Consider the following 19,573-nt stretch of genomic DNA (forward strand, 5'->3'; position numbering starts at 1 on the left):
GGGTCGGGTTTTGGGCAGAATTTTTCGGCCCGCGGGCCGGACCCGGCCCGCCCGTATTTTTTTTTTTTGCTTTGGGCAAGCCAAAAACGACTTTTTAGTCTATTTTTTGGCCCAATCCGTTTTGGCCCGCAAAAGCCCGCTAATTTAGGCCCGAAATAGTGGGCTTTGGATACAAAAATTCGGCCCGAATTTAGGCCCGGCCCGATCAATGGGCAAATTTTTTTGGCCGCGGCCTGGCCCGACCCATGATCACCTCTAGGCTCACCACCTTTGGCTACATCCTTGCCAGGAGTATCGAATTGAAGGATTCTTGCACAACTAAGAAAATGCTTTGTTTCCTCCTCCGTTTTTTGTTTACCATGCCTAGGGGAAGCTCGAATCCAAGATCCCCATTGTTTCTCCAACTCCTTCTCCTCATCATTAACCGACATAAGATCCCGCTCTATATCCATATTGCCCCACAAGCATAACATAAGGTGGGAAACCTCTCGTATTTAATCTCAATCAACGCTGCTTCTCCCTTCCCAACATAAATTCTTGGAACCCTCCTCAAAGGCTTCATCACATTAATTAGCACCCAAACACGAGCAGACGTGTCCCATAGCACTCCATCACCATCCAACTCCAGAACTTCGCCAATACCACCTGCCACCAACCTAATATGTCGCCCCGACCTACAGCCTAGAGGAAGGTTATAACATGGATCCAAAAAGGGCAAGAGTTCATGGTAATATTAAATGGTTGTTGATTGCAATCGATTTCATTCAAAAGGACTAAACTTTGACCAAAAGTCCAAGAACGTCACGCCAAAACTTTCGCCTTGTCCATAGCATGGCCAAACTGCACCACGAACAAATCATTTTCAGTAGGGTGAAATAGGTCATTCTTCAAGATGTCCCAAATCTAGTTCAAAGTCCTTTTTAGCGCTTCAAAATTATAAGAGCGGATTGACAAAACCTTCCCTACTAGGGCAAGATCAATGCCGTTGTCAATTTTGTCATCGCGAATTGCGTCCAAAACAACTATGATATCTTCCTATGCAGTGATATTTAGGTTTGAAGCACGAGAGATGATCTCGTCAGCCATCGAATTGACTGCAAATCCCACGAGGGATTGAAACGCACGAAAAATCGAGTAGAAATTGTGGAAAAACCGTGACTTGGGGGACTTAAACCCTATAGAGAAACCCAAGATAGAGACTTTTTATATTGGTCGAAATCATTGCTTAATCCTACCACCTAGCTAAACCTCTTTTAAATATATAACTAGTATGTTGGCCCGGACGATGCTCCGGGTCAGATACAATTACCAAATATATTATTATTATTATTATTCATAAATTTCATAATTGATTCTATTAGCTTTTCATAGTATATTGTTTAGTAAGAAATTGAAAAATGGACGTTATGACATGATAAGTTGTAACACCCTAAAATTTCTCTGAAATTTTCGCGCGTTAATTATTATTATTTGAGTATTAAGTTATATTTTACTAATATATTTTCGGGAAGTATAGATATATATACATTTTTACACCTGCAATATTTTGATCGATATTGTTTTAATGTGTTTATAATGTGTTTTAGGTGTGGCATTGTTTGATAAACGTATAACACTTGTATCTGCGTTAATTGTATCAAACGGACAATGTAGTGCTCGTGTCTGTACAAAATGTAAAATGTGGTAGTGTAGTAAGTGCGTATTTGTATTACGTTAATAATTATAATTTTTTTTAATTATAAAAATATTTACTTATACATATTATTTTTGAACATTTTACTTGGTGCCTGAAATGTACATTATACTAGTGCTTTCGTACATTGTATTATTTGATTTAGGAAGTCCAAAATTCTGATTTTTATTGGTGGTATATGAACGGTTTTTGGACAGCCTTATTATGCTCTTGTAACGTTAAGTTAACCAAGAGTCATATCTTCATTTACCTTTCTTAATACACCTTTTAACCATCATCTTTTCACCTTCATTTTTCTGAAAATAAAATCAGAAAAACTCCTCCTTCCTCATCCATTTCACACGCCTACTTCAAAGGAAAAGGGAGAGGAAAAGTTTTGGTTTTTCAATCACAATTCTCACACAAATGATCCTAAGAACTCAACACGTGTATACCTTGTGTTGGTTGAGTTTGATTGATCCTAAGAACGATATGGTTCTAGGAATTTGTGTTAAATGATTCTAAGAACGGTATGGTTCTAGGAATTTGGGTTTGATGATCCTAAGGGCATCATGGTCCTAGGAACTTGAGTGCGATTAACCTAAGGGCGGTATGGTCCTAGGAACTTGGTGACTTAACCTTGGACGGTATGGTCCATTGGTTCACTTACGGGTGGTATGTTCCGTAGATTATAGCTATTCGAAAAGGGTTGTATGGTTCCTCGAATATGCAACTTAGGCCTTGGGAGGCATGGTCCAATGAGTCTACTCACAGACGGTATGGTCTGTTATGTTCGAGCTTGTTGACCGCATTTGTTGCATGGTTGATCGGAACTTGGTGTGATATTGGATTTTCCTTATTGGTTACTTGTGGTTATTTGTACCTCTTGGTGAGATTGGTAACTCGTTAATGTGTTCTTTGATGTTGCTTCTAATTACTTTTAAGTTCATTATCTATTTCTATTTGAGTTCGAAGAACTGCTAGTTACTCCCCACTGATTGTGAAAGTTGTTGAATTATTATGCAGATGGTGATGCTGTGTAGGATCATCACTGTTTGGACCGAGGTTGTGCGTTATAACCGAGTGAGCAAGAAAGTGGTGCTAGTCACAGTGGACGAGCACTTTGAGACAGGAATTAGAACTAGTTACTTAGTTGGTCTTAAGTAGCCACCTCTTTTGTTTTGTCACATGTTTTGAACTACATATTTTAGTTGTCTTTTGGTTTGGATATTCTCTATGTTGAGGTTTCTTTGAAAATCATATGATGTTTTGAGACTTGTTGGAATGAGGGTATGGGACCTCATTTTCCCTTTTTATATATATGATTTTGAAGGTTGAATATTGTCTTGAAGGATTTTACTTATTATAGATTCATATTCTACTCCTTAGAGTAGCATCTCCGTCTTATTAGTATTTCCGCTGCCGCTATTTGTACCATTACATTTACTTTAGTCTCCACTCTTCTTTGTATTGGACGGGATGTTACATAAGTTGTTAAAAAAATATCTAAAAAATAGGGGATAATAATAACAATTTCAATTGAATTTGAGTAAGAAAATGTTATTATAGTACTCCACGTTCTTTGTTGTTCATCCTATATTTTTCATTAGAAAATTCCAAAAAGTTCTGGTTTTAAATCTTTCCATATAAAGCCTATGCCCTATAATTTGGATCAAAATAACCTCAAACAAATTTTTTTTTATTCCAACCATATCCCTTATATACAACCGTTTGGGCCACTTTATTTAATGTTTTTTCTTCTCTCCTCATAACAGTCTCCCTAAAATTTACATCAAAAACTGAAATGCAAGCCACCGGAGAACTCAGTTAGGGGGCATTTGGTTCATATAGTGGTATGGGTTTGGAATAAGGAATGGAACTAATGTGGTATAGGTTTGGATATTGATATCTGATACCATGTGTTTGGTTTTATTTGGGAATGAATTTTTTTCTTCTATTTGATACCTTGAGGTATTGGTACGAGCCATACCCACCTAACCCCTTGGGTTTCTAAACCCCATACCTTATGGGTTTGAGGTATTGGTTTTAAATTTTTTAATTTTGTAATCAAATACAAGGTATAGGTTTTTGCTCATTCTAAACTCATACCTCATACCAAAATCATATGAACCAAACTCCCCGTTAAGGTAACAGTCGACAGTCGACACCACAACGTACCAGTCACAAGGGGCTAATGAGATGTCCGCATCATAGCCGGATAAAGCACCACGTCAATCGTTGAGGTTTCGGCTACCGGTGAGTCGAGTTCCGTTACTGTGGCCACGAGTCTGTGACGGGAAAAATGGAGGTGAAAGCTAGTGTAACAGTGAGGGGGACAAGAAAACAGTGTTGCCATTAACCAAAAATGGTGGAATAACGGGCTGGGTTAAAGGAGTAATGGAGTTTGGGAGATGAACTTGCTTTCTCAATTATATTTGCACAACAAAGAAATGGATGAACTACAAAAGAATTAAAGGAGTAATGGAGTTATAGAAGAAGAAGGAAGAGGAGAACTAATGAAGTTACCACTTACGACTTACGAGGGAGCAAAGTTTCAAAAGTGCTAATGTATGTGTGCACAACACTCATTTAATGATTGTGCAATTTTTTTTTCTTCATACTCCTCCATTTTACATATTACACTTTTCAAATCACGAATTCCTAGGCAATTTTTGAAGAGGAGAGAGATAGAAAGAAAGAAAACAAAAGGGTCTCATGCAAACATGTGATAGGAGAGAGATAGAGAGAAGTTATTACTCAAAATAAAAGTGTAACATCTAATTTCAAACTTCCTAAAATAGAAAGTGTAACATGTAAAATAAAAACCAAAGAAAGTATTAAAATTTAAAAAGGAGGATGGTGGAGGGAATTTTGCCTTTTTTTTTTTAATACGTTTTCTATCATGTAAATAGGAGAATTCCATCTACTTTTAATTTTGCATTATAGGAAAATCAAAAGAGAACTAAGGGAGTACTTAATGAAAAGTACTTAATGGAAAGTTGAAATCAAAAAGCTTATCTACATGTTTTTATACTTCAATATAATTATAAGACTTGAAATTGTAATGATATTAATGGTTAATACTCCCATTTTATATCAAAGATCATGCGTCCGAATCCTAATAACTACATATTGTTCGTATTTTAATCAAGATTATAAACATGTGTTTTAAAAGTTTTAAAAAGTGACACGTAGCATTTTTCCTATGATAGGAACGCCTTTTAATATTTTTCTATAGATTTCATTTCAATGGCAATCACTAATTCCTTTTGCCTAGTTAAAAATCTTATATGTTTATCTCTATTATATAAGGGAAGGGGGGAGCTATGGTGTCCTCTTTTGAATTGACTATTTTGCCCCCCTTCTTTTTCTAAATTACAAAAGGAATCTCAAAATTAAAATCGGAGTTCAAAAAAAAACTACCGAAATTTAATTTACAACACTCACTCACAAATCACTTAAAAAAATAAACTTTACAAATCACTCATACAATTAAGAAAATCATGTTATAAAAATCACGCAAATCACTCAAACAATCAAGAAACTTTATTAAAACTTAAAATTAACATACAAAGTAAAACTAATAACCTAAAACGTCAATACATACAAAAACATCTACTACAAAAATTTACTTACAAATTACTATTCTCAAGAACCATTCGCAATTACATACTCACAAAAGTTAGCTATAAACACAAATTTGAGAAAAGCACAAGATTTTGACGGCGATATCACACATTCATCCATCGACAATTTGCGAACTTCGATAATTCTTTTAACCTTCAAAATTATTTCACATTAGTTTAAATAAACAATAGCAAATTAGTTGACTGTTATGTAGTTTAAAAAATGGAGATGACAACAATGAGTTCAAAAGGGCTTTTATACAATCAGACTTAAATTTAATTCATTTTCATATAAAACAAATTTAGTTTTTTCTAAAAAAAATGCCAATATTTAAATTTTTGCCCATAACTTTTGCCAAATGTCCATGTTCAGAAATAAATTTTGAAAAACAAAACAATATCAAACTTTATTCGAACAGTTTTTGCAAAAATCCATTTTTAGAAAAAAAAAACTAAATTAATTTGCAAAAAAGTAACGATTTTTGTTTTTCTAAAAAAAAAAATCCAATATCAAATTGTGTATGAAAAAAATCAAAATTTCATTTCAAATATAGTTGAAGCTCAAAGTGTTAAAATTTAGAAAAGGACAGAAATTGAAATTATGAAAATTTTTAAATATCAATGTGTGCAAACATAATTTAGATGTTAGACAAGGAAAAAAAAACTGAGGTGTATTTGTAGTGAAATCATAATTTAGAAGTTAGACAAGGAAAAAAAATTATTTACTTTTTCATAGTGTTTCTTGTATATAATGAAACTTTTACATATATTTGGACCTATCTCTTTCTATTATACAAATAGCAGTTAATTATCAAGGTAAAAAGATTTATGTAAAATATCATTCAAGAATTAAAGTACAATATATCTCTATAATATAAGGAAGGGGGGCTATGGTGTCCCCGAATGAAGAGATTATTTTACCCCTTTTTCTTTCTAAATTACAAATCTACTTACAAACCAAAGGGAGATTCAAATAAAAAAACTGGAAATAAAATTATAACAATCACTCACAAGTCAACTTAAATCATAGAATTGCATAATTTACATTATACAAATCACTCAAATGATGAAACTTTACAAAAACCAAAAAATTAACTTACAAAATACAACCAATACACTACAACGTCAATACATACTCACAAAAATTTGACTTGAAATCCAAGTGTCCACTTTCTTCACAATATATGAAGTAGTGTACTTAATTTAAAATCAACTAAAAAATTATAATATTAGAAATCATAGATAAATTCAATAAAATTTCTATTTTGTTCATAGAATTTTGACCTTGAAAAGTAAAAAAAATAAATAAATAATAGACTGGTGAGAGACTTAAGTAACAGAGACTAAACCAATTAAATTTTGTAACTAAAAATAATTATACTTTGTATGTCTAATATTTAAATTTTGACTTTTACATAAGTCGAAAAAAATCGAGTTTCTATCTTGAAAAGAATTCAAGCACGCATTGCGTGAAAAAAATGCTAGTAAGTTCAAATTCAATGTCTTGAACTACTGAAATGTATTGGGAGCATCACCATAAGTCAACCCAATAACTAGTTGTGACTAAGATAAGAACCTAAATCAAACCATAACCGACTTGATATTATTTTTTCAAATGACATGATCCTAAAGAAATTAACTTGAGCCAGACTGAATTAGATCAAATCCTTTGTTAGCTTTGCCAATTAGAGCACGTAAAATCTTTCATGACACATCAAGTTGTAATAGTTGTATTTTCTGAACAATTTCTCCTCCCAGAGCATTTCACAACTCTTGTTCGTGTGCTGATAGCTAACATCTGCATGCAGCATCACCACTACGCTCTACTAAAGCTTGTATAGAAACATATTCATGTACAAATGGAATGTTGTATTTCTCCTACAAAGAAGACTCAATTCACACCCCGTCGAAGCTAATAAAAACGTCAAAAATTGGTCCAACTTATTTGTAACAAATGTGTTCCCATACAGCAAAACAATTATCAAGAATAGCGAGAACCTAGCCCGCAATTTTGTAGCTTGGATTTACAAGATTCTCAACGCCAGAGACCACTTGCATTGATTCTATAACATCACCGACCTTGAGATCTGCTAAATAATCTTCATTTTCAGTTACATAGCCAAACACAGAATAACGACCATCTAATATATTCGCATTACTTGGGGTCAGTTCACTTTCTTTCAACAACCAAAATATTTGACTTGAACCTGAATTGTTCTCAAATTCCTGCAATATATAGGAGCAGAGTATGTCAAATCAAATGCAAAGCAGCTATTCTCTCTTTGTTCATCCCCTCCCTCTTCTGGCTACGTTTGGTTTGATGAGATGGAAAATGATTTTCTGTAAATAATATCTCGGAAGGAAAACGTAATTTTTTTAATTAGGTTTCTTTCATTTGGTTTCTCCCAGGAAAACTTAGAGAGAAAGAGCAAATGAAAATAGAGGGAAGAGGATAGATAGGAGAAGGGAAGAAGGAAGGTAAAAAAAAATATAAGGAAAATGTGGCGGCATTTATTACTTTAGAACGAAATAGGTTTTCCATCCTTGGCATTACTATTTTTCAGCATAAGGCAGACTATTTTCCTAGTAATATGGTTTACCCAAGCAAACACCATTTAAAATCTGTAGACTATAGATTAGAAGAATATTCATGGTTGCAAGTTCTTACCTCTCTGGCCATGGCCATTGTACCAAAGGCATTAAACGGGAGTTTTGTCTGAGCCTTGTATAAACCAAGTTCCTGAAACAAAAAGGCTTGTAAGATCTGGAACATTCCAAACGCAATAAGTCTTAACTGAAAATTACGGTTCAAGGGGATCAGATATGCTTCAATATAGCATCTGATTGTAATTGTGCGGAGGTTTAATCTTCTTGAACATGAATATGCAATGTACAGAGCATCCAATCAAAAATTAAGTAGTTTATATTGGTCACTTGTTGCTCTCATATAGTCACTTATGCAGCAATAAGTTATTCCTGAACTCTGATGCAAAGTTATAGAGCACAAAAAAGAAAGGAGCTTACCTCTAAAGTTGCACCATAGAACGGAACCTTTTCCCCCTCCACCATGATTTCCAATGGGATTGTTCGAGGCTTTTCTGTACTGGGATCAATAAAGCCCTCAGCAGGACCTTCAGGGTCTCCAGTTTGAACAACAAAGCCATCGGCTGCATTAGAAAAGAAAACCAACCAAACCTCCAAAGTCAGCTATTGAACATCCAAAGTGACACTATAAGGTATAAAAAACCATCCAGAATTGCCACAAAAAAAATACACACATCCAGAGAGAGTTTTGGATCAGGATAATATATAGAGATACATACTCACTACAAAGATGCTTCTACCATAGCATATTTTACAAAAGGCCTGTATAGGTGAAGAGACACCAATGGAAGGGGAAAAATATAAGAAAAATAAAGCAGTATAATTTCAGAATCTCAGATCATTTCAATGACAAGTTCACAACTAAAACCAAGTCAGACGAAATATTTGAGTCTATATGCCCCACAGCCCCATCAAACCTGTTTATATACCAACCACAGGAGTGGAGTAAACTGATGAACCTTGCTACTCGGTAATCTACATTTATGGTACAAATATCAAGTAAAAAGCAAAAAACTAACTCTAACTGTCCTAATAGATTTGCTTAGTAGAGAATGGGGTTACCTCTTTGGATCTCCATGCCATCATAAAAGTGTCGTTTCACCAAATCCACAAAATTTCCAGCAGTTACCGGGGCGTTATAACCATCAAGCACAATGCGAAAAAGACAATCCTCAAGATTTGGGTTGTCCTTCACCTTGACTTTCATCTCAACGACTGCTCTTCCCTTCAGGAGCGGCATACTTTGGTATTCTTCTGGCACTTCATAGGGGAAGCCATCCACCATGTCCTCTTCAACACTGCAGAAATCCAATTCCCCAGGAAGATCTCAGCTGCAGTCAGTAAGAAGGGTACCTATGAGAAAAAAGCTTAATTTACAAGTCCTTTCTAGATTCTCAAACTAATGGCCTTTCATCGATACTCGGATAATCCTTAGCACACTTCTATATCAATTTTCTCAGCACTGAGGATGCTATAGCAAACTGACTGCAATACTACAGCTAAGAATCAGCACAAACCACTCCCCAAAGTAAGCTGCATATGCCAGATATTGGTGAACTCCACAACATTCAAATTGGACAAAGCAAATTATTGACTGAAGAACACAGATAATCCCCATTCCATTAAAGACATAGCAAATCTAGAAAAGCTGCTATGCCCCAAATAAGGAACGGGCAGTGCAATTACCTTGTAATCAAGCTTCTAGTAGAAAAGAAATTCAAGCCTTAGTATATTCAAACATCTAATGTTCTACTACCACTCATCCCACCAGCCAATGCATCCTCCTTGTACGCACCCCTTCCCACCCACTCAACGTTCAAAAAGAAATAGTAAAATATATGAAGAAACAAAGAAAGGGAAAAGAGTGCTCTCTGGGTAAGATATCAGCAAGTCACAACAAAATTACTATATTCATTTATCAGCCAATCAGGAAAGAGTAACTGGGCTTCAAATTCATAATATGTTTGGCAATTAATGGACAAAAACAAGTAGCTTCAATTTCAAAAGCCAATATTTTTTACACTAACCTGCCAACATATCGAAGCAATTCTCTTTGTTTTGCAGCTACCCCGTTTCTATTCCTGTCCTCGACAATTTGTTGAAGTTCATCCATTCCAGTTTCGAGCTTGGCAAGAAACTCCATACCGTGTTCCTTCTTTGATTCAGCCAGCCCCGAAACAATTACAGTCTTGCCATTCTTGAATGCACGAGATGCCTGCTTCAGGTTCTACAATCAAGTAACAGAATATCCTCAATTATTAGCATCCAAATATGAAAAGAGGTCACCAGAGAAAAGAAGAGGCCTTGGTTCTTACTCGCTCAACTGAGTCAAGAGCTTTGACCCCCGCAACCTTAAGGCTCTCCGTAATGTCTTCCAGCGGTTTCTGAACTTCTCTAATGGCCTTATTGTTGATGGGCAATCCATATCTCAACAGAGCTTCTGGATCCTTGATTGGTGGACCAGATATTAACACTGCTAAATCTGGCAGTGTAGGAGTAGTAAATGCTTGTGCCTCGCTTTGCCAATTCAAAGCAGGCGCGCCAACTATCAACCCAACTGCTAATGCTATCGAAATCGTGCATTCTTTCATTGAAAATGACCTCTTTTTCTGCACTCAAACACCACAAATTTTCTATAAACAAGCCGATCATCCTCAATCTAATTTTCTCATACAGGGTAACAAGTAACACCTCACTTTGTCATATCTAAAGTCAATTATAACAACAGCAATAACAAACAACTTGTGCTCCATTATGATGTGGACCTTCCAACCACATATATTGATCTAGATGTATGGATTATGGAATCTTACCCATAACCGCTTCAAAGTAATCAATATACTATTTTGGGAAAAACCAGGATTATTTAATTAACACACGAAATATTTCAATCATTCATGAAATTGACCAAAACAATTCCAGTTTACCAAACAAAGTAAAACTACGAAATCTAGGAAATGGGTAAAAGAAAACTTACTTTTTCATCAAGGGGGTCAACTTGACGAGGAATTTCGAAGAGACATCGAGGACTCAAGCGCGTGAACTGAGATTTTCGGCGAAAATTGGGTAAACCCACTTGGAAAAGGGTAGTTGGGTTGTTCGTGAGAGCATGTTTTGAGCTGCAAATGGAAGGAAAGTAATGTGGACAAATGAAAGAAGACATTGATGTACTTGAAGTAAAGCTTTTTGTGTTACTAGATTATAACATTAGTGTTGAATGTAAAAGAGGGGAGCAGAGAGAAAGATAAGGGAAAGTAGTGGGGGTTGCTTTGACTATGGGAGTAGCAAACTAGTGGGAGGGAGTGAGAACAAGAAGATGATGTTTTCAATCATCCTCTAAATCTGGATAAGATTTTTGTACTTCCAAATTTCCCACGAGTTGATGTTGTTTAGCAACTAAACCTATCTTCTTTCACTGAATTAGTTTTTTTTTGGAATGAATTGAACTAAATTAGTCTCAATTGAACTAAACTTAATTTGTTTAAACTGAATTAAATCGTATGAAGACGGTTAGAAAAAACTAACTTAATTGAATTGAACTGAATTTTCCTGAACTGAAATAAACTTAACTGAATTTGCAACAAACTGAAATTTCATTAATTCAATCCAAATAAACAGAACGTAAGTAGTTTTTACTTTTTTAGGCATGTGTAAGGCTATGTTTAGTTCAACTTATTTTTACTAATTTGATCTAATCTGAACTTATTTTTCTATCTGCATTGAATTTATATTTTTTGATCTGATCTGAACTTATTTTTCCGATCTAATCTGAACTTATCTTTTCTGATCTAATTTGAACTTAGTTTTTCTATTATCACACTGATGCACATGAGGTTTCCATTGGCCTTACCACTAAGCCTGTTGCACACCAAGCTGCTCATGCACTTACCACTGAAGCTACTACAAAGCCTTACAATTAAGCTACTTCATCACCCACCCCAGGGACCTTTTTGCTTACTGTTTTGCTGTAAAGTCTAACGCTACATGTTAACAGTTTGCCCCTTAGAGTTAATCATCACTTAATATGAACTAACCCTTTTGCTAATATGCATGACTGAGTTCTTGTAATAGATATAACAATGACCTTTGGCGTGTTTACAGGATGCGAAAGACCTTTGGCGTGTTTTGTAACCTAAAAACAGCTTGCACTAACAAGGGTTATTTGCATAGACGTTAAAACATTAAAAATAAAACCCTAATTCATATTTCATTAGCAATGTGCAAAGTTGACCGCTGACAATCTAGTATATATAACTTTGAATACTCTAGTTCTAACATGAATACATTTTGTACAATAACGCTAATTCTAATTGAATCTCTTATAACAACCATAATTCCAATTGAATCATTAATTCCAATTGCAGTATGTTACTTAAATATTTTAACCCTAATTCTAACTAGTTGTTGGTCCGCGTGCTATCCAAGGTAGCGAAAATGATTGTGAATAACGAAATGTAAGCATTTAGCATAATCGATTAAGCAAAACCAAAGAATGTGAACTTATTATAATTTTTGTTCCGTTGGATAGTGGTCGAAATATGCTTTGAAATAAGATCTATTTATGGTATAGTTCTACAACTTATCAAATAGAGAGAGCCACGTAGAATTGTCATATCATTATATTTTATTTTAAATATTTTTAGAAATAGAATCCTACATAGATTTAAATACACATAAGAAGTTCTAGATAAGCTAAAATTAGAGTTTGATTTTGCATGAACAACCTAAATTATTATATTATGTAAATTTTGTATAAATTTTGCTACATAATTTGGAATATTATAATTTTTGTTTCATTGAATAGTGCTCGAAATATGCTCCGAAATAAGATCCATTTACAATATAATTCTACAACTTATGAAATTGATCACCACTTAGGATTGTCATGTCATTAACTTTTATTTTAAATATTTTGAAAAATAGAGTCCTACATATATTTAAATACATAAAATGAGTTGGATAACGAGAAATTAGAGTTTCATTTTGAATAAACAACCTAAATTATTATATTATATAAATTGAATATAATTTTTGATACCTAATTCAAAACATTATAAATTTTCACCATTTGATAGTGTTTGAAATATACTTCAAAATAAGACCCAATTACAATATAGTTTTACAACTCATAAATACTACCTCTGTTTCCTAAAGATCTTCCTTATTAGTGTTACTACAAATACCAATGAGAATTAATTTGTGTGGGGTGTGGGATGGGTAAAGTAGGAGAGAGAAAGGGGTTAAGATAGATAAACAAGCTGCAGACAAGTGGTTAAGCAAGTTAAGAGAGATGAAAGAAAATGGTCAAGCACCAGAGTTCGAGATCGACGACAATGGCGTTGCGAAGTATAAACGGAGATTGTGTGTGCCCCAGGACGAGAAACTCAAGACGAGAATTCTAATTTCTAAGGGAAGCTCATAGTTTGCCGTATTCCATACACCCAGGAGGAGATAAGCTTTATAAGGATTTGAAGAAGCACTTTTGGTGGCCTAGAATGAAGCAAGAAGTAGCCGATTTCGTGGAAAAATGTTTAACCTGCCAGAAGGTGAAGATACAACATATGAAGCCTGGAGGAAAATTGCAACCATCGGAAGTGCCAGGATGGAAATGGGAATCTATCTCTATGGATTTCATCATGGGATTACTGAATACAAGATCGGGAAAGAATGCAATATGGGTAATAGTGAACTGTTTGACTAAGACGGCAAGATTCGTGGCAATGAAGGATACTTGGTCGTTGAAACAGTTGGCTGATGCTTACATTAATGAGATAGTTAGGCTACATGGTGTTCCGAAGGACATCGTTTCAGATAAGGACTCGAGATTCTTATCTAAGTTCTGGAAACAGTTTCAAACAGCCGTGGGTACACTATTGAAACTAATGTTTTAAAACATCCTTTTCCTTTGTGTTATTTTGAGTCTTAATTGTTTTATTTTGTTTACTTTTACTTTTAAACCAAAACTCAATAACTTTCCTAAATTAGTTACTTTAGTAAAGTTAGTATATTTTAGTTAGCTTAGTCTTTGATAACTTGATAATGTTTCCTATTTTTCTAAAATAAAAAAATAATAAAAGAGTATAATCGAGTTAGTTTTTCAGGTTTAAATAATTGTTTAAGTTAATAAAAATGAAGTTGAAGTAATTTCGTAAGTACTTAAAATGATTTCATAAATGATTTGAAAATTATAAACACTCTTAAAGATCATTAAGAATTTCTTTAAAGTTATTTGGATTATTTAAATCGTGTATTTTATATATGTATATAAAAAGGGGTTATTTAGGAACTAACTTAGATCTCGTTAACATCTATTGTAGACTCCGATTTCGTAGACGAGGAATATCAAGAGTGCTAATCCGTTCGTGAACTTAACTTTTGGGCACGCGTCACGAGGTAATCTCCGATGTCCATCTAAACATAGATCCCGTTAGTGTAAAATGAATTGATTACGTGATTATGTGCTTATAAAGATTTATAAGTATGGACTATAAATATGGATTATCGACTTAACGCGGATTATGATTATGAATGACAAAATGGACAACGATTATGAATCATGACTATGAACGATGTACGATATGACAAAGATGTTTATTATAACGTTATTAAAATCGGTTAATGTCATTTAATAATGTTATGATTATTATTATATTATCATGATTATTATATTATATTATTATTTATTATTATTATTATTATTATTATTATTATTATTATTATACTATATATCATTATGATTCATGAATGTTATTATTATTATTAATATTGAGATTTTATGAAAGTTGGAATTAGTATAAGAACTTCTGATAATGAAATGATTATGAATCTGAAGTGGTAAATGAACTCAAGTGATGGTTGTGAATATGAAATGAGTTATTGAAACCGCTTTGAATAGATTGAGATTATGATGGATTGAATATGTTCACACTGGATTGAACAAATGACGTAATTGTGTACGTGGTTTATGTGATTACTTGAATTATAAGATGTTAATCACGTAAAGTAAAATATTGGAGGGAAATGATGAACATGTTGCCCTGTATGAGAGGTTCAGCGGCCCCTACAGGTTCTCTGGTTACTATGCTGATTATTCTGTTACTGTCTTTCTTTTATCTTGTTGTGATCCAAGTAGAAGGGGTGTGCACACTAGGGACTCTGTTGTTATAGCCATTAGGATTTTTCGTAGGTGGTTACAAGGTGTTTCCCCGGCCTACAAGTAGGTGGTTACAGGGGCTCGCCCCGACCTACAATGTTGAAGTAAGTGGTTACAGGGGATTGACCCCGGCTTACTGGCGTTCTCTTTACTCTCCTTGAATAACTAGATTAATTGAATTAATGATGTGATTATTTAATGTATATATATGTGTATATGTGCTATGACTTCCGAAACTATTATTCTACTATTTTACAAAGTATTTTCAACTTAAGTACTTTACGGGATGGAGTTGGAATTACTCAGTTTTTCTGATTTTTGGGAGTTTGTCTCTCTTGTCTCTTTTCAATGTATTTGTGTGGGTGGGTGATCGATCGGGGGAATAAAAAGGGAGATCATTTAGAGTTGTCGTCCACTTAGCATATGATTAGCTTCCGCTGGAACTCTGAAACACTTAATTAATTAGTAATGTTTAACGAACGATTTATTTGGTTGTAAAGATTAATGAATGTGAGTTTAGTTTGTTTTTAATTTAGCCTTGTATTTATTTCCAAGGAGATAAGTGCGGCGGTAGCGCCACCCGTCGAGTCGAACCCTCGTTGATTTATTTTCCCCCAAAACCCGAGTTTTATCGAATAAAGAAGGATTCGGGTCGACGGGGGTGTTACAACTGTATGTTACTATAGCATTTTATCATAAGTTCAACTTACATGACTAAACATATTATCTTTCAAAACCTCAGTCTTACGAGACCGGATCCTCTAGAGTTTTAATAAAATTCTACAAGGTAGAGTTGTATATGAACCATACATTTTAAAATCAAGAGCGTGTATTGGTGAAAAGGGGGAAATAAGGGGGTGGATTTTGATGAGAAAAAATAGAGCGGGCATTGGAAAGATAATATATATATGAGCTACTGATTTTTTATTCAATGGTTGATATTGCTTAAACTCTGCATTGTAGAGTTCTTTTAGAACTCTGAGGATCCAAACACCAGCCTTATTCAACTGAACCAAAATAATTTAGTATTCCAACAAAAATTGTTAAGGAAATTTTGTTGTTACAACAAAAATTATAATCTATAGCGATATGATGAAAATATTAGAGTATTATTTTACAAAAACAATCTTAAAATATTATAGAGAGCTCCACCTAAGCATGACATGTCATTCTTTCTAAGTTTTTTTTTTTAAAAAAAAGTGTTTAACATAGATATAAATACATATAAGGTATTTTTAATAAGTGGAGATTACACTCTGATTTTGAATAAACAACCTAAATTATTCAACTATGTAAATTGTATATAGCTTTTGCTATATAATTCGCAATATTTTTTTTACCATTCAAAGTGTTTGAAATATGTTTCGAAATAATTTTCATATACAATATAATTTTACAAATTCTGAAAATATATTTATTTAGATGAACAATCACATATTATTTATTATTTCTTTTAAATACATAAAATAACTATAAAAATAGCATATTATATATACAATAGCAATTATGCTTTTCAAAATCATACTTTTAAAAATTGAGTTATATGAAGATAAAAAAATGAAAATATATAGTTTTGAACCTATAACATACCATGATGACATTAGAGGTGTCAATCTAGGTCACTGGCTGGGTTTGGGTTGACCCAAGCTGGGTCGGAATGATTTGGGTCGGAATAATCTGGGTGACAGTGTGTCATGGGTCGGAACTGGGTGGGTCGGGCGAACTTGGGTCAGGTGAAACTGGGTGAGGGAATCTCAGAACTGGGTCGGAACTGGGTGGGTCGGGCGAACTTGGGTCAGGTGAAACTGGGTGAGGGGATCTCAGAACTGGGTCGGAATTGGGTCGGGTGAGTCTGGGTCGGCCAGTATCTGGGTTGGGTGAATTTGGGTCAGAATGGAATAAGGTGAAGTCGGTCGAAATCGGCTTTCGGAATGACTTGGGTCGGAAGAAATCGGCTTTCGGAATTACTTGGGTCGGAAGAAATCGGGTTTCGGAATGACTTGGGTCGGAAGAAATCGGTTTTCGGGTTACTTGGGTCGGAAGAAATCAATATCGGAATAACTTGGGTCAGAATAATTCGGCTTTCGGAATTACTTGGGTCAGAAGAAATCGGCTTTCGGGTTACTTAGGTCGGAAGAAATCGATATCGGAATAACTTGGGTCAGAATAATTCGGCTTTTAGAATTACTTGGGTCGGAAGAAATAGGCTTTCGGGTTACTTGGGTCGGAAGAAACCGATATCGGAATAACTTGGGTTGGAATAATGCGGCTTTCGGAATTACTTGGGTCGGAAGAAATCGGCTATAATCTGTAATTATACTGTTATTGTGAATTGTGATTGATTCATTGTGAATTTTTTAATAATACATTGAATCATTAATAGTTTGATACTTATATTACTAATTTGAAATGTTACTAAAGTAAGACTTATAAGTTATACTTATATTATTGGGCCATTCGCCATTATTGGCTATTGGTAATTGGCCTATTGCCTAAGTATCGCTTATTAGTTATTAACTTATTTAGTTATTCTTATTCATGATTGCATATGTATTCAAGTAACAAGTAACAACTAACATCCAACAAGTAACAAGCAACAACTAACAACCATAAGGATTATTGATTATAGACTTATAGTGTTAGGGTTAATAGACTATTAAACTTAAACATTTTGTTAGTTAGTGACTTAGTCACTCTCAAGTCTGAATCAGTTACTATAATATAACAACAAAAAGAGTTAGAATTAAAGAATTAGGTTGACATTAAATCATTAATGAAAGCATCTTAATTCGTAATTATAAAATTGCTCGACTTTTCATCGTTCATGGAACAACTCAACAAGTAACAATGATCAATGTTAATCATTTAATCGAAATCGAATATGTCATATGAAGATGATACATAATCATACACTATATCACTAAAGGATGAACATGAAATATTTAAGCTATGAAAGTAGATCATAGTCAATAATCAATATCAAATAATCATGTCATTGTATCAGTAGAGGATGAAACATTGGTCGAATTTCGTTACATGAGAAATGCATTTCGTTAAGTCAATAATCGCCTTAACTTAACGATATTGATTTTGACAACATATATAAGTGAGTTCATATGAGAACGCATAGTTACATGAGAAATGCGAATGAATTTTATGCGCTATAACTCTTATGAATAAGTGATGTAACTCTAATGAAACAGTGATGTAACTCCAAAAAAAGAGGATATTAGGAAAAAAAATCGAAAAAAAGTCTTTTTTTTTTTGGCTCAAATTTTTGTTTGTAGTATAACTCTTATGAACAAGTGTTATAATTCTAATCCAATCGTGTGACTGAGATTCATTCTCATTTATCAGGTAAGGAGCATTCTCATGTGATCTTGCCTATATATATATATATATATATATATATATATATACATATATATATATGTATATATATATATATATATATATATATAGATTTGGGCTCTGGTGAGAATAACATGAATATGTGAGAATACCTAATTATATGAGAACAAACCTCAACCCTTGGATCATTTTAATCAAACGGCTCAAACAAATTTCAACAACAAAAATTCCTCCACCTACTGAAGCAAAAAATTTCCTCCACCTACTGTAGCAAAAAAAAAATCCTCCACCTACAGTAACTCCACTACTGTAGCAAAAACCCACAATTTCGTCCTCGAAGCTCAAACAAATTCCAATTTCATAAAAAAAATTCCGATCTACAGTAGCTCGACCTGATTTCGTCCTCAATTGAAGCTCGGACAAGATCCAAAGTTCTCCATTGAATCTCAAACAAGATTCAAACTAGTATTTTTTTGGCTCTATTTTTTCAGTTACATCTCGGATTTTAGGGTTTCAATTTCATAATTTGATCTTGTTAATGTGAAAATAAGCTATGGAAAATGTCATTCTCATTTTGCCTCTTTGTTTTAGTTGTTTCGTTTTATTTCATTTTGGTATTTTTTCGGATTTTTTTGGCTCTATTTTTCAGTTCCATCTCGGATTTTAGGGTTTCAATTTGATAATTTGATGTTGCTACTTTGAAATTAAGCTATGGAAAATGTCATTCTCATTTTTCTATTTGCTTTAGTTATTTCGTTTTATTTCATTTTGGATTTAGAGCTTTGTAAGGTAAGAGTTGAAATTCTCTAGACTTCCATACTTGTGGCGTAATATGGTGTTTATGTGTGTTGGCTTGACTCTATGTTTAAGCTAGTGGTTATGGGTGATGTACTTCTAAGCTAGTGGTGATGTACAATTAACCCTTGGTGATGTATTTTTAAGCCACGATTAGTTATATCATTTGATAATGAGTTATGGATAACTAATTGAGAATCTTGAGACTATTGATAATGTAAATATAGATTATTGATATTCTGATAAGTAGGTTGAGTTAACTGTTGGTGTTCATGAGTTATGTAATTTTTTATGAGTTAACTGTTGGTGTCCATGACTTGGTGAGAATGTAGATAACTAGGTGCAAAAAGATATGAGCTTTTATCAAATATA

General features: G+C 33.8%; 1 protein-coding gene across 1 annotated transcript; it reads right to left on the minus strand.

Moving 5' to 3' along the window:
• Window positions 1-7,150: 7,150 nt before the first annotated feature.
• LOC104907654 (peptidyl-prolyl cis-trans isomerase, chloroplastic) lies at window positions 7,151-11,223 on the minus strand. The gene is made up of 7 exons (XM_010696614.4): window positions 10,880-11,223; window positions 10,218-10,511; window positions 9,930-10,129; window positions 8,965-9,200; window positions 8,323-8,465; window positions 7,967-8,038; window positions 7,151-7,524 (listed from the first exon to the last, which is right to left on the minus strand). Exons 1-7 carry the CDS (start codon window positions 11,063-11,065, stop codon window positions 7,297-7,299), a joined length of 1,359 nt encoding a protein of 452 aa, XP_010694916.1. The 5' UTR covers window positions 11,066-11,223; the 3' UTR covers window positions 7,151-7,296.
• Between the last annotated feature and the right edge of the window lie 8,350 nt (window positions 11,224-19,573).

The sequence above is a fragment of the Beta vulgaris genome, chromosome 4 (genome assembly GCF_026745355.1).
Source record: "Beta vulgaris subsp. vulgaris cultivar EL10 chromosome 4, EL10.2, whole genome shotgun sequence".
NCBI classification, from domain to species: Eukaryota; Viridiplantae; Streptophyta; class Magnoliopsida; order Caryophyllales; family Amaranthaceae; genus Beta; species Beta vulgaris.